The sequence below is a fragment of the Diaphorina citri genome, unplaced genomic scaffold, assembly GCF_000475195.1.
Source record: "Diaphorina citri unplaced genomic scaffold, Diaci psyllid genome assembly version 1.1 scaffold1, whole genome shotgun sequence".
NCBI lineage: Eukaryota > Metazoa > Arthropoda > Insecta > Hemiptera > Psyllidae > Diaphorina > Diaphorina citri.
In genome coordinates, this window is record NW_007377440.1 from 997,587 (window position 1) to 1,012,172 (window position 14,586).

At 35.7% G+C, this 14,586-nt stretch overlaps 1 protein-coding gene across 1 annotated transcript in view; it reads left to right on the forward strand.

Moving 5' to 3' along the window:
- The first annotated feature begins 4,881 nt into the window (after nt 1–4,881).
- Nucleotides 4,882–14,586, forward strand: part of LOC113472820 — a 28,874-nt gene continuing 19,169 nt past the window's right edge. Inside the window, exons 1-2 of the mRNA XM_026832726.1 lie at nt 4,882–4,888; nt 8,382–8,778. Coding sequence (XP_026688527.1) covers nt 4,882–4,888; nt 8,382–8,778 — 404 coding nt within the window. The remainder of the gene's footprint in view (nt 4,889–8,381; nt 8,779–14,586) is intronic.

Consider the following 14,586-nt stretch of genomic DNA (forward strand, 5'->3'; position numbering starts at 1 on the left):
CCTAGTTAGCTTGGTTGGTGGCGCGTCTCCTTTGTAAGCGCTAGGCCGCGGGTTCGATTCCCGCCCGGGGCGGATTTTATCCTGATGGGATAATCTTCGTTCTCGGAACGGCTGGCTTTAGAACTTGGATGTCTAGTTTCTTTGCCGTACTATGAACTAGAGGCCTGTAAAGAGTCAGGCCCAGATACTAGATATTGGCAACATCCCTGGTAATATATGGAGATATTGTCAAAACGGCTTGACGTTCGCATACCTCCCATGTTGAATGACACGTTTGAATTGCGGTAATTGGTATACCTATGTTATTTGCCTTACCTAGTTTTCTAGGAGAATGTGTGAACGGTGTGTTGACACTGCTTTTGTTATGAAATTTCGAATTAAAATCTCATTTGCATCAGAGGAAGTCATCGAAAGGTTAATAGTGTTGGGGAATTTTTAATGCAAACAGGGTTCACAAAAAGTAGGTTTCTCTAGTTTTGCCCAATGATCACGTCTATTGTCTAGCGGTCACTCAAAGAATCAAAAGCTTCTATTACTGATTAACTGTTTGTTGACAATTTAGGGAACACCCTTTGAAAATTATTTAAAATGTAAAAACGTAAATCTTGTGAAATTAAGTCAGGGTAGATCTTCATTCAGTTCCGATCAGGACCGTCCTGAAATCTGTAATGAAATAGAATCTGTTACAAAACTAAAGTCTCGTTTTCATTTTGGCGTGAAGCTCATTTAGGATCTGTAAGAAATTTATATCCTCAAACCCAAAAAAGGTAGGTATATCTGTAGGTACAGGAGTACATGAATGACCTACTAAAGAAAAGAAACAATAGATGCAAAAAATTCTAACGTTTATATACTGGGTACTTATGATGTTACCCAGTACGTTTATATTTCTTTCAACACGAAATTTCGAACACTGTCTCAAATGTAATCGAAGCTCATTTAGGATCTGTAAGAAATTTATATCCTCAAACCCAAAAAAGGTAGGTACTGTCTGTAGGTACGGGAGTACATGAATGACCTACTAAAGAAAAGAAACAAATTCCAACGTTTATATACTGGGTACTTATGATGTTACCCAGTACGTTTATATTTCTTTCAACACGAAATTTCGAACACTGTCTCAAATGTAATTCTCTTTCCAATTATTGAGATTATGAGAATGTTACAAAGTATAAACATGGTATACGTACAATGCCATTACACATCCAAAGTAGATACCTATATCTACGTATGTCTAAACCCAATACATTCGTATAAATCGTATATTTGTGTTACCATATTGGTAATCAATTAGCTTAATAGGTCCTTAAATAATACGTAGAATTAAAGTTTATTTTTATAATCAATGTTTACTATTTTTCTCTTAGGATTTGTAATTAAAATGAAAGTAAATAATATAAATGATCTCTATATTTCAATAATAAACTGGAATTTTGTTTTAATTTCGACTGAAATACCTAGGTAGGTAAAATACGTAAGGAAGGAGGTACCTAGGTACTTACGTTGCATTTTGTTCTGCAGTTTACCATACGTCCTTTTTCCCTGGTAATATGCATCAAATATCCTTGAAGCTGAACCATAGGAATGCCATTACACATCCAAAGTAGGTACCTATATCTACGTATGTCTAAAACCAATATATCCGTATAAATCGTATATTTGTGTTACCATATTGGTAATCAATTAGCTTAATGGGTCCTTAAATAATACGTAGAATTAAAGTTTATTTTTATAATCAATGTTTACTATTTTTCTCTTAGGATTTGTAAATAAAATGAAAGTAAATAATATAAATGATCTCTATATTTCAATAATAAACTGGAATTTTGTTTTAATTTCGACTGAAATGTGTAGGTAAAATACGTAAGGAAGGAGGTACCTAGATACTTACGTTGCATTTTGTTCTGCAGTTTACCATACGTCCTTTTTCCCTGGTAATATGCATCAAATATCCTTGAAGCTGAACCATAGGGATGAAACAGTCCCTCCCTAAGAACTAGTCAGAGGTATTTTCAAATGTGGGAATCTAAACATATTTATAGGTAGTCTATCTTTATTTCAACCGATCATTTCACTATTTAGCGAACATTATATGCCTGCTGGTAATGTAAGAGCTTCCTGTTCTTGTCTCTGTGGAAAATCAAAGAAATATGGGAAAGATTGAAAAAGAAGAAGTGAAGAATAAAGAGGAAGGCCGAAAATGAACAGGAGTTTAAAGAGGAAGGAAGTGTGAAAGAGAACTAAGAGGAGGAAAGGAAAATGTCGGAGGGGAGAAATTAAAGACTAAGAGAACGGACAGGAGGTAAAAGAGGAAGGAAGTGTGAAAGAGTAAAAAGGAGGAAAATAGAAAAATCGGAAGAAAAAAACGGAAGAAGAGCGGATGGCAAAGAAAGAATGGGGAAGTTAGAAGACGAAGTGAAAATGACAGAGAGCAGAAGAATGGCAGGGGAGTGATTTATGATCTCATGAGCATTTCATTAATGTATTGGCGCACAGATAAGATAATTTCTCATCTAGTGATAATAAATAACAAACACAATGTGTTGTGGATTTTGCTGTCAAGTTGACAAATGCTTGCAACTTCTGCAGTGTATTTAGTATGACCTCGAAGTTGATATTGGATAAAGTTTCTACCTTGTAACGTAGCATATTTCTCCGCAGCATGTTCAAATTTTTGGGACACACTATACCCAGGAACTTGTTATACTCCAGGTAATCATGATTCACTATACTTGCGTTCACCAAGTCTTTGTGTTTGTGGAACAAGCGCCATCGGTGTAACAGACGAATTTTCCTCAACTCATTGTTCTCCTCGCGTTTTAGAAAAACATCGATCTGCCTCAAGATCTTTATCAACTCAATTCGAATCTCTTCAAACAACTCGGGTTCCTCATAACATCGCACGTTTTGTAACACAAAAAAGGAACTTAATAAACAAACTAATGTTAATATCGATGTTTGCATGACTCCATGTCATAGTGAACTGGACTACTGGACATCCAAATGGTCCTTCTGTTATCACTGAACACATCTCATGTGAGAACTCACGTGCTTCTCCTACCTATAGTCCTAACTTTACAATGCAGGAAAAGGGAGGTAGTGAGGTAGGTACGCATTTCCTACTGCGTTGCGTACGCTTTGCCAAACACAAACTCTCACAAACGTACCCACCTAACTTGGAAATTACCTAAACATCTAAATAAGTTTCAAATTTCTTAAATAATAATAAAACAAGAGCCCGAAAAATTTTAAAAGCACAACTAAAAGAATTTTCTGCCTACGGCCTTCCAAGGAGCTGACATGTTCGGTATCTTTACAAAGACTTCCCCATTATGAAAATCCCTAATTAACGCATTAACAATGACGAAGTTTTGGAGTTTAAAAGATTACGACAAAAACAGTTTCTGTGTTCGATAATGTCACATTCAAACTCAAGATAAGGAATTATTGTAGTGAGTAACAGCTACTCGTAAGCTTAATATATGTGTAACACTGTGTAAGCATGTTATCCATTCATTGCTTAGCATGCTTAAACCACGTGTGACAGCAATAGTAAGCTTTTGTTTCCATATTATGTGTAACACTGTGTAAGCATGTTATCCATTCATTGCTTAGCATGCTTAAACCACGTGTGACAGCAATAGTAAGCTTTTGTTTCCATAAAAAGAACGAAAATTTGACTTAACCTACGCCAGAGACAGCACATTTGTCTACATTTCCAAAACAGAAATTTGCTGTATCTTTTCATGTTTTCTTCATTGTTCGAAAAAAAAAACTGTTGGAGACAACTGAATGAAAAAGGAAAACGTCCGAAATTCGGTATTATAAAATAAATACTTTTTACATTTATTACGAATAATAAAGTGGACTGTAATTTAACGCCCTGCCACAGTAAAATTTACGTGCCTACTTTATAAATTTATATCTAATGAACGATCTGCTGCAGATAATATTATGCAACTACCTATGCACCTTAGTTATGCCTATTTTATAAGAGAAAATGCATTTTACAGAGAGAAATATTGAAGTATGGAAAAAACTGGAATGAAAAATGATCGTGGTACTACAACTTAGAGAAAGGACATTGTTAGAGTTATTTGATTAGACGATACCATCGGTGGAATGTGTTGAAGAATTCTATTTTACAGTTTTTAATTCCGGAGAAGAGTGAAGTCTGCGATCAGTTTAATAAATGTATGGCCGATGTAGGTGTGAGGTCTATCATCTGATAGAGAAAATCTATTTGTTTGATGCCATATCTAATACATTACATTGCCATTATACACCTGAGCTCTTGGGTTCTTTCTGTTTGGTGGTGTACTTACGAGTAGGTATTAATTTATTCTTAATATCTGATGCTACAAAAGTTAAAACATTTTAATATCAGACACTTGTAATACAATATAATTTATCTAAATAACAAAATTGATTTACTAAAACAAACGAGGTAACCTGGGTCATTTAGATGAACCTAACTTTTTACTAACTATTGCTAGAGGTCCTACAGTACCTGGTGTGAACTTCCCGTCTCTACGTTCACTCCAAGGCTCTGCCTGGCCTTCCCTTTGCATTTGAGCAGTTTCGTACAATTGTTTTTGCATCACAGCCAAAGACACTTTGTTTGCCGTCAGTAAATCTTTCATGGAGATCAACTCGCCTGAAAGTCTTCTGGCACCATCGGAATTTTCATCGAAACCATTAGAATCATCATCAGCCTGTGGTACAACATCACAGATTCTACCTAGCGGACGATTCCTCTCCCGACGAATAGTTTTAGGTAACGTTATACTTGACCGTCGCCTTCTCTCTCTTTCCCTCTGAACACGAATGGCCAAATAACATAGGTATACCAATTACCGCAATTCAAACGTGTCATTCAACATGGGAGGTATGCGAACGTCAAGCCCTGCTTATAGATTTTGACAATATCTCCATATATTACCAGGGATGTTGCCAATATCTATTATCTGGGCCTGACTCTTTACAGGCCTCTAGTTCATAGTACGGCAAAGAAACTAGACATCCAAGTTCCGTAAAAAATTTAAAGGCATCATGGTGAGATATGTCTTTTTAAAATGAATCGTTTACTAACATAGGTACATAATCATGTGTAACAAAAAGTTTAAAAATAATACAAATTACTAACTTTAAAAACAACATGTTCATTAAATTAAAGATACCTACTTACAACTTTATCTACAGAAAATATGGAATGTTCGCGAAGAGTGGAGCTAAGTTCTAACATCTAGGATATAGGATTTTTATAGACAATTTTCAATTTTAATTCAACTAAGAATAAATATAGATCGTTGGCTAAAACATTTTTTCAACCCTACCTACACTAAAAATAAAACAATTATTTCCTACAAAAAACATTTTACACAAATTTACAATACTTAGGTATGACGTCAAATAAACGATTTAGGTACCTACTGGTACTTATAACAACTTCTTACTTTACACTAACCTCAAATTACCGTAATAAAAATATATATGAAAAATAAAACATGCAAATTTAAAGCTTGATAAAACGAAAATAAAACATTTAATCCTAGCAACATGAAGAAATAGAGGTAGGAAAAATAAAACATGCAAATTTAAAGCTTGATAAAACGAAAATAAAACATTTAATCCTAGCAACATGAAGAAATAGAGGTAGGTACCTAATGTAGGTTACATATAGGTACCTACTTGAATTACTTAAAAATTAAATTTTGAGAAGTTAAATAGATAGTAGGTGAGATAAAGATAGAAGTCAGTAAGTTAATTCAGTATTAATCTTAAAGTAGTAAATTTTGCAAAGAAAAGTTGATATGTATGAGTTCTGGTTAATTTATTAAACTTAGGTTAAATAGGTACCTATTTACAAAAATATAATTACTTATAGGTAATACACAATTTTATTCTCTTTTTGTTAGTACTTAATAACTAGGTTTCAACTAAAAACTAAGGAATTTAAAGTGAGGGAAATATCGGTACCGACTATGCCATATTGTACAGTATGCCTGTATGTCATATTGTACAGAATACATTAGGTATCACCTGTGGTCCCGGGTTCGATTCTCACCATAGACAAAGAATTTTCACTCCTATTTTGACTGAAATATTACACTGGGGTACTTTCTGGCAAAGTTTCATCTCATGAAAGATATAGGAAATGGGTAGTTAGCTAGTTGGTAGTTTATAGGTACAATGGTATGGACTTTATTTGACGCTCAAGAGATGAAATCTACCCAACTTTCTACACACACCTTAAGCCCGGCACATACGTCATGAGATATCTCTCAACTTGTGTAAAGGCGACAGAAAACGGTAAACATTGATGTAAAGGCGACAGAAAACGGTAAAAAAAGTAGATAGTGGGATAAAACGAAGGAAAAAACAAAAGTAAAATTGGTATTATCTCATCTACATTCTGCAACTTAACCAGGTTTTCCTTCCAAAATGATAGTTGACAATCTAAAGTTCCCCTATTTAAAACTCGAGGGAACATTATTCATCACTGCCGAGTGTTATCACAAACCTGTCAACCTCTGGCTTTTAGCTCCTTCTGTCCTTATATTTTCCTCATAAGTGAACATTAATGCGAGGTCGAGTGAGTGAACTCTTTTTGTGTTTATTCTCTTTATTATAGGTTGAATGTTCACGGGGGATATGCAGGTCATCGGATATGTGTCCTTATATTTTCCTCATAAGTGAACATCAATGCGAGGTCGAGTGAGTGAACTCTTTTTGTGTTTATTCTCTTTATTATAGGTTGAATGTTCACGGGGGATATGCAGGTCATCGGATTTATTCTCTTTATTATAGGTTGAATGTTCACGGGGGATATGCAGGTCATCGGATGAAGGTTAAAAGTTAATCCAGTACCTAATGTTTCATTTCAGAATGTTTAAGTGAAGATATTTTTATAGGCTAAGACGAGTAAGACGTTATCATTGAGATTCCTCAATGTAATTCCCGATGTTCACTTTCTTTTTCGACCGAAAAGGTCCGTTTCCTTTTGACGGAAAAATATTTTCTAAAGCTGATCATAAATTCAACATCCTAGGTCATTGAGATTCCTCAATGTAATTCCCAATGTTCACTTTCTTTTCCGACCGAAAAGGTCCGTTTCCTTTTGACGAAAAATATTTTCTAAAGCTGATCATAAATTCAACATCCTAGGCCGGTGGCCGCCCATAGATTAGAATGATTGCTAGTATCACTAGCTCTATCAAAACCTCCACAATATATCTTGTGTCATCATTATAACATTGTATTTTTCATGAAACTTTCGCGAAAGCAAAGGCGGAAACGAGTCGTCAAAAGTTTTAAGATTCCTCAATGTAATTCCCAATGTTCACTTTCTTTTTCGACCGAAAAGGTCCGTTTCCTTTTGACGGAAAAATATTTTCTAAAGCTGATCATAAATTCAACATCCTAGGCCGGTGGCAGCCCATAGATTAGAATGATTGCCAGTCTCACTAGTTCTATCAAAACCTCTACAATATATCTTGTGTCATCATTATAACATTGTATTTTTCATGAAACTTTCGCGAAAGCAAAGGCGGAAACGAGTCGTCAAAAGTTTTCGGGAATTTGAAACTAGAAAACCAAGTTGTACAAGTTTGATGTTATTTATGTTTCAGGCCAAACGGGAAGAGAGCTATTTTCGCATTGTGCCTCAACGAAGAAGTTTTGCTCTATAATTCTTTTCGACATAAAGAAGAGGCGTCGAAGTTGTACAAGTTTGATGTTATTTATGTTTCGGGCCAAACGGGAAGAGAGCTATTTTCGCATTGTGCCTCAACGAAGAAGTTTTGCTCTATAATTCTTTTCGACATAAAGAAGAGGCGTCAGGATTCTCATGTAAAAGATAATGACTCCCCGATAATTTAATCATAGAGATTAGAAAAAATTAACCGTCGGGAATTTGGAACTAGAAAACGAAGTTGTACAAGTTTGATGTTATTTATGTTTCGGGCCAAACGGGAAGAGAGCTATTTTCGCATCGTGCCTCAACGAAGAAGTTTTGCTCTATAATTCTTTTCGACATAAAGAAGAGGCGTCTCCATTTGTTTACAACAGAACCAAAGTTAGGCGAACTGTTCAAGGAAATTTGTAGAGGAACTTTGCTTCAAATTAAAATAGTGTGAATTCTTGAGAAAGTTTTGTTTCCAAATTGAATTATACCTACACGACTAATGAGTTTGTAAAACTTGATTGTCTATTCCTGTTTATACACAAAGCCTTTAGTCTCCTAGTTGTCACTTTATTTCATTATTAGCCACATCAGTAGTCTTTACGAATCAGGTTCTGTATTGATGTGTTTCTCATGTATTGTATCGTTATGTTTTATCCTTTCTCTACTAATCCCCTCTCCAATTGTATGTCCTCAGGGTTCCGTGACACGTCCACATTCACATCACGTGATAACAGCACGTGGCAATCCGCGGACGACTATCTGAACAACGCTTCCACTCTTCCTATGAACGCCAGTCTCAGCAACTACACTGGCAATGGAACAGTCATCACCGAATCCACCACCAGCTCCAAGCCTGACTACCAGGACAACGAGTACCAAGTGTACTATGAGCGACCCAAGAGTTCCATGCTGTTAGAGACAAACCTAGATGAGCCACCTGACATACCACAGGTTCCACCCCGGTCACGGAGTGCGGATATTCTGGAGACCAACTTCGACTATATGTTACCTCATCAGCCTGCCAAGCGGAATCTAACCTCTACATTCCAGCCCGCCCCGCGCAGCAAGAGTCAACCCCTCGAGACTGCCATGTAAGTTAAGTGTAAAACGTATACATAGCTACTTTATGTAATTAGTTAGATGAATTTCATATTGTGTTCTCTTGAGTGTTAATAATTATTTGACTGTGTTTAATTAAGACGTTTCTGTTTCTGTAGGTATCATGATAATTATGTATATTTTTTCTGTATTATAATTTTTCGTCGTGTAATTTTGTAACATGATAGTACGTATTTACAAGCAATATGACATGTATAAACCAAACTGTTCTGTCTTGTGCTTCTTCTTTAGTGGCCTAATTGTTTATTAAACTTTTATTTTTAAGGAGAGCTTCGCTCTTGGCTTTGATTCTTAAATCCTTCTGAAAGTGCCCACATTTAACTGAACCATCTTTATAAACTCAACTGAAAAATTGACCATCTTTGAGCCAAATCCAAGTTCTGTATCAAGTGCCAAATTTGGATTATGGATTTGTAAAAAGAACGAATGCAGAAGAATTGCATGAAAAATTTCCACTAATTGCGTTATGGGGTATTATTTACCTACAATTTTATTTATCGACTTTGGTTCCAAACATCACCTGAAACTGTACACTTGTACACCGCACCGTACCGCTCCGTCAATGTCTTTGTTCACTCCGCCAATTTCTCTCTCTTTCCCTCCCTCACTCTCAATTTCTCTCTATGCCCCCCTTCCCCTCTCTTTCTTATTCTCCTTCGCTCCCTCCCCATAAAGGGGGGTTGGGGTTCATAATGTATGTACCTGACTACCTAGATGGCTGACCTCATAAGTAAATTCAACAATACCTTTAGTTTACTGTCGGAATCGAGAATCAGAATCAGGGTATAAATTTAAATATGTTTGTAAATCCCAAGTGATATTCTTATCCGCCTATTAATGAATTTATTTAATTTTGACATCCTTTGTAAATACTATTTTACTTAGGTTATTTCAATTTATGGATACTTACGAATTGTTTTTTCATCCCAACTCGGAGTTTCGTCTATCTTATAGACTTTTTGAAGGGAAACTGAAAAAGGGACTTTTTTTCAAGGGAAAAAGTCTGTAAGATAGACGACACTCCGAGTCGGGATGAAAAACCAATTCGTAAGTATCAATAAATTAAAATAACCTAAGTAAAATAGTTCTTATCCTCCTTCCTTCTCTCTCTCCCCCCCTCTTCCTCCTCCTCCCGCTCCCCTTTTCCAAAATACAACCCCTTACACTCTTCTACCAAAATACAACACCAACTTATATTAAACCCGAAAAAAATCTCAGACGCCAGGGCCATAAGCTTTAATACCATTCCCTCCCCCTCGTGTAAACCATTTTAGCATTTCATACAGTCTAGCTAAAAGCTTTTCAACAATTTATTAATATGTATGGTATTAATGATAGAATAGAATTTATTTTTATGCATACTATCCCGAGAAAACAGGGTGTATTCAGTGATCTTGCCCATCCTGCTTCAAAATAGGTAACTATTTTTAGTACCTACCCACTTTCAAGGCTCTCGAAATTTCCAACTCTCATAACTTTTCAAGAAATTTAATAATTGGATATTTTTCTTCTACCCTGTGCTCCTATTTAGTCATGTCCTAATTTGTTTTATAAAGTCATTCCATGATCCAAAAAGGGTAGTATTTTCTATAGTAAAATAGACTTCTTTTTATTTTTAAATTGCAGAGTCAACAACCTAGTCCTTCCTTGGCCAAAGTGTCCGACTACAAGAAGATGAATGGAAGTCTGGATTCCAGTCTGGATAAATCTCAGTTCAATTCCAGTATGGAGGAAGATACTCAGAGCTTCGATATTTATGAAGCTCACAATCCCCCTGCAGCCGAAGCTGTTAAGCCCAGCAGCTTTGATATAGCCTACAGGAATGAAGGTAAGCTTTGATATATCCTACCCAGGGCCGTATCCAGGATTTTGTCGAGTGGGGAGGGATCTCCAAATTTTCGGAGCCTGACCTACAATAATGGAGAAAATGAGCTCTAGGGCGGGGCGAGGGGACCCGAAATACAGCCCTGATCCTACCTACAGTTTATCGTTCTATACCTGTTGGAATGATGAAGTTATCCTTCTGAAATTTTGTCGAGTGGGGGGGATCTCCAAATTTTCGGAGCCTGGCCTACAATAATGGAGAAAATGAGCTCTAGGAGGGGGGGCGAGGGGACCCGAAATACAGCCCTGATCCTACCTACAGTTTATCGTTCTATACCTGTTGGAATGATGAAGTTATCCTTCTGAAAATAAATCTGTCATCCCAGCGGCCTTTAATATTTCAGGATTTTGCAGAAGATTACGAAAGGACTTCACTTACGAATCGCGTTATTGTGGCACTAGAATATATTCAGGTGATAATTCCTGATTTTCATGTCGTTATTTTTATGCTTAATTGGTATAATGGAACAAATTGTTATAAGCTGACAGTATAAATAAAGCACTACTTATACTTAAATCATTGTTAACTTTTGGTCACTCGAAAAATATTTATTTCAATTACCTACATATGTCACGAGCAGGAATTTCATTGATTTTTTATGCTTAATTGGTATAATGGAACAAATTGTTATAAGCTGACAGTATAAATAAAGCACCACTTATACTTAAATCATTGTTAACTTTTGGTCACTCGAAAAATATTTATTTCAATTACCTACATATGTCACGAGCAGGTATTTCATTGCTCAAGTGGTGAAACTCACCACATACCTACGTATGTAAATTTACATACAGGTAGAGATTTACGTACATATTAGATAACAATTTATTTTGAAAAACCTCTAAATAGCAAACGTAGTAAAGTGGTGAGCGCATTTTTTTTTTTTTTTTTTTTTTTTTTTTTTTTTTCACTTCACAGCATCTCACATCACGTACTCCATTGATTTTATATTACCACTCCGGGATGTGGAAGAATATTTGAATAATTCCAGCAAGATACACACCGAGGTTTGGAGGCGCCATGCTTGAAAGCATGCGAAGAAAGTTTTATTTGTTTGTGCAAAGTGACAATGAAATTATTCCAATGTCATTTCGAGGACGTTATGAGTTAATTATGCATGTGATGGTCTTTGTTGGGCCATTTAACACACAGGCACATTTGCCGTGTAGGCAGGCGATATTATCGCTTATTTTCCGCTGGGACTGGAGCTTAAGAGGACACGGATTTTCCTTTGGCGATTTTCTTGGTGATTTACCGTGTAGGCAGGCGATATTATCGCTTATTTTCCGCTGGGACTGGAGCTTAAGAGGACACGGATTTTCCTTTGGCGATTTTCTTGGTGAAAATTATAGGAAAAATATGTACAATCTACATAGAATTGATCTGCAAAACATTTATGTAAAAGTAATAGGTACATTTAGAAAATCTATAAATGTAAATTGCAGAGGCAGCAGAAGCTTAAAATAGAAGGTAGGTATTAGGTAAAACACATAAAAAAACTCATTTTCAGCTTGGACTCTCTATTTTTCTCTTCCTGTAAATTCTCACTTTATAAATACTATTGCGGCAAAATGTCTAGTCGTTTGCCTACATAAAAGCTTTTTACAATGTTTCGTTGCGGGGGCAGTTATCACGTGTTAGACAAGGACACCTATATGTGCTTTTGCTTTGTGTTTTATATTGTTACATGAGAAAGAGCGAGAAGAAGGGAGGAAGAGAGAGAGTCAATAAAACTCTACATTCTATGTAAAGTACCTAGGTGGAGTTTATTATAGGATGAGAGTAGGTATGTGTAAGAGCGATTTAGGAAAAATATGTACATTCTACATAGAATTGATCTGCAAAACATTTATGTAAAAGTAATAGGTACATTTAGAAAATATATAAATGTAAATTGCAGAGGCAGCAGAAGGTAGGTATTAGGTAAAACACATAAAAAAAACTCATTTTCAGATTGGACTCTCTATTTTTCGCTTCCTGTAAATTCTCACTTTATAAATACTATTGCGGCAAAATGTCTAGTCGTTTGCCTACATAAAAGCTTTTTACAATGTTTCGCAGTAATGCAGAAATTGCCAGTGTTAAAACAAAATGGTGTAAAAGGTTTCACAGGACTGCGAACATTTTATCTAGACGTACGAGTATCTACACTAGATAAAATTATTAGGTCATTTAGTTGTTATCTATATGGACCATTAGGTCAAAACAGGGGCCTATTCGTGAAATAACTACACACTGCCAATTTTGCACTTATTCATTGCGCAGAAAAACGCAGCAGAACTTCTACTACGCGAAAAGTGGAGATTTCAATGACATTAAATTACACTGACAAGGAATACAAGGGTTTTACTATAGCAGATACCTACATATCCACCCACTCTTTCACACATGATCGAAAAAAGGTTCCTTCCTTCCCATTTCATGAAGGATAAGTATTAAGTTCATTTAACACTCTCGACATCAAAGCTTCTATTAGCTCTCTTGAATGAACATAGGTACCTACCTAGCTCTTACTAAATTCTGTTTTGTAGTGCATCAAATTGAGCTTCCTTGCATTGAGTGATATGAACAAAAATCTTTTCAAACTGTCTTTCAGTTAATACGTTTCTCTTCTCTCTCCTTCTCATGTTTAATTCCTCATTCCTCTTCACCCACTTTACCTACATCATAATATAGGTCGTACCTTTCCTGTCTCCACCAAGCCAAGGTTTTCTCTCTATTACGTATTCTACTTCTTTCACACGCCTATAATTACTTTTCTTGCTACTTTATGTTCTCTCTTGCCATTACATAAATGCCACTATAGGCACCTAACAACGTATATCTATGTTTTGTAATCTTTCCTACAAGAAAATATCAGGCCTGTCCTCCCTGGGAGTTGGAATATTATGTTCAGGAGTTCAAGGCTGAAGAATATTATCACATTTTCAACATCTATACCTACAATAACTACACGTACCTACACATTTAATTATTTCTTCGTTCACGCTACACATTAAGAGGAAATTATTGCTACTAATATGCTTTGAATAAAATACTTTACAATAAAACAAAATACCTATAAATATAAACTTTTTATACATGTCATATTGCTTGTAAATACGTACTATCATGTTACAAAATTACACGACGAAAAATTATAATACAGAAAAAATATACATATCATGATACCTAACTGCTGAAAATAAATCTCTTGAAAAAGTTTAAAACCAAAGATTATTTTCCCCAAGTTGAAAATTCCAGGAAATAGAGAGCTCTAATTTTGTTGTTTAGAGATGGATTGAATGAGAGCTACAGTCATGCATTTTACAACTATTTGTTGCAAGGAAAGTTTCCCTGATTTCCCTCGAGGATAAATAATAAATCCGTGGGAAGCACCTGCTACAGTCATGCATTTTACAACTATTTGTTGCAAGGAAAGTTTCCCTGATTTCCCTCGAGGATAAATAATAAATCCGTGGGAAGCACGTTAAAACTTCCCAGACCACTATAAATTAATTTAATATGAAAACAAGATAACCGACCCCAAGTGGTTAGGAGAAGGCGGAAGGTTTGGTGGTTTTGACGGAGCGGTACGGTGCGGTGTACAAGTGTACAGTTTCAGGTGATGTTTGGAACCAAAGTCGATAAATAAAATTGTAGGTAAATAATACCCCATAACGCAATTAGTGGAAATTTTTCATGCAATTCTTCTGCATTCGTTCTTTTTACAAATCCATAATCCAAATTCGGCACTTGATACAGAACTTGGATTTGGCTCAAAGATGGTCAATTTTTCAGTTGAGTTCATAAAGGTGCTTCAGTTAAATGTGGGCACTTTCAGAAGGATTTAAGAATCAAAGCCAAGAGCGAAGCTCTCCTTAAAAATAAAAGTTTAATAAACAATTAGGCCAAT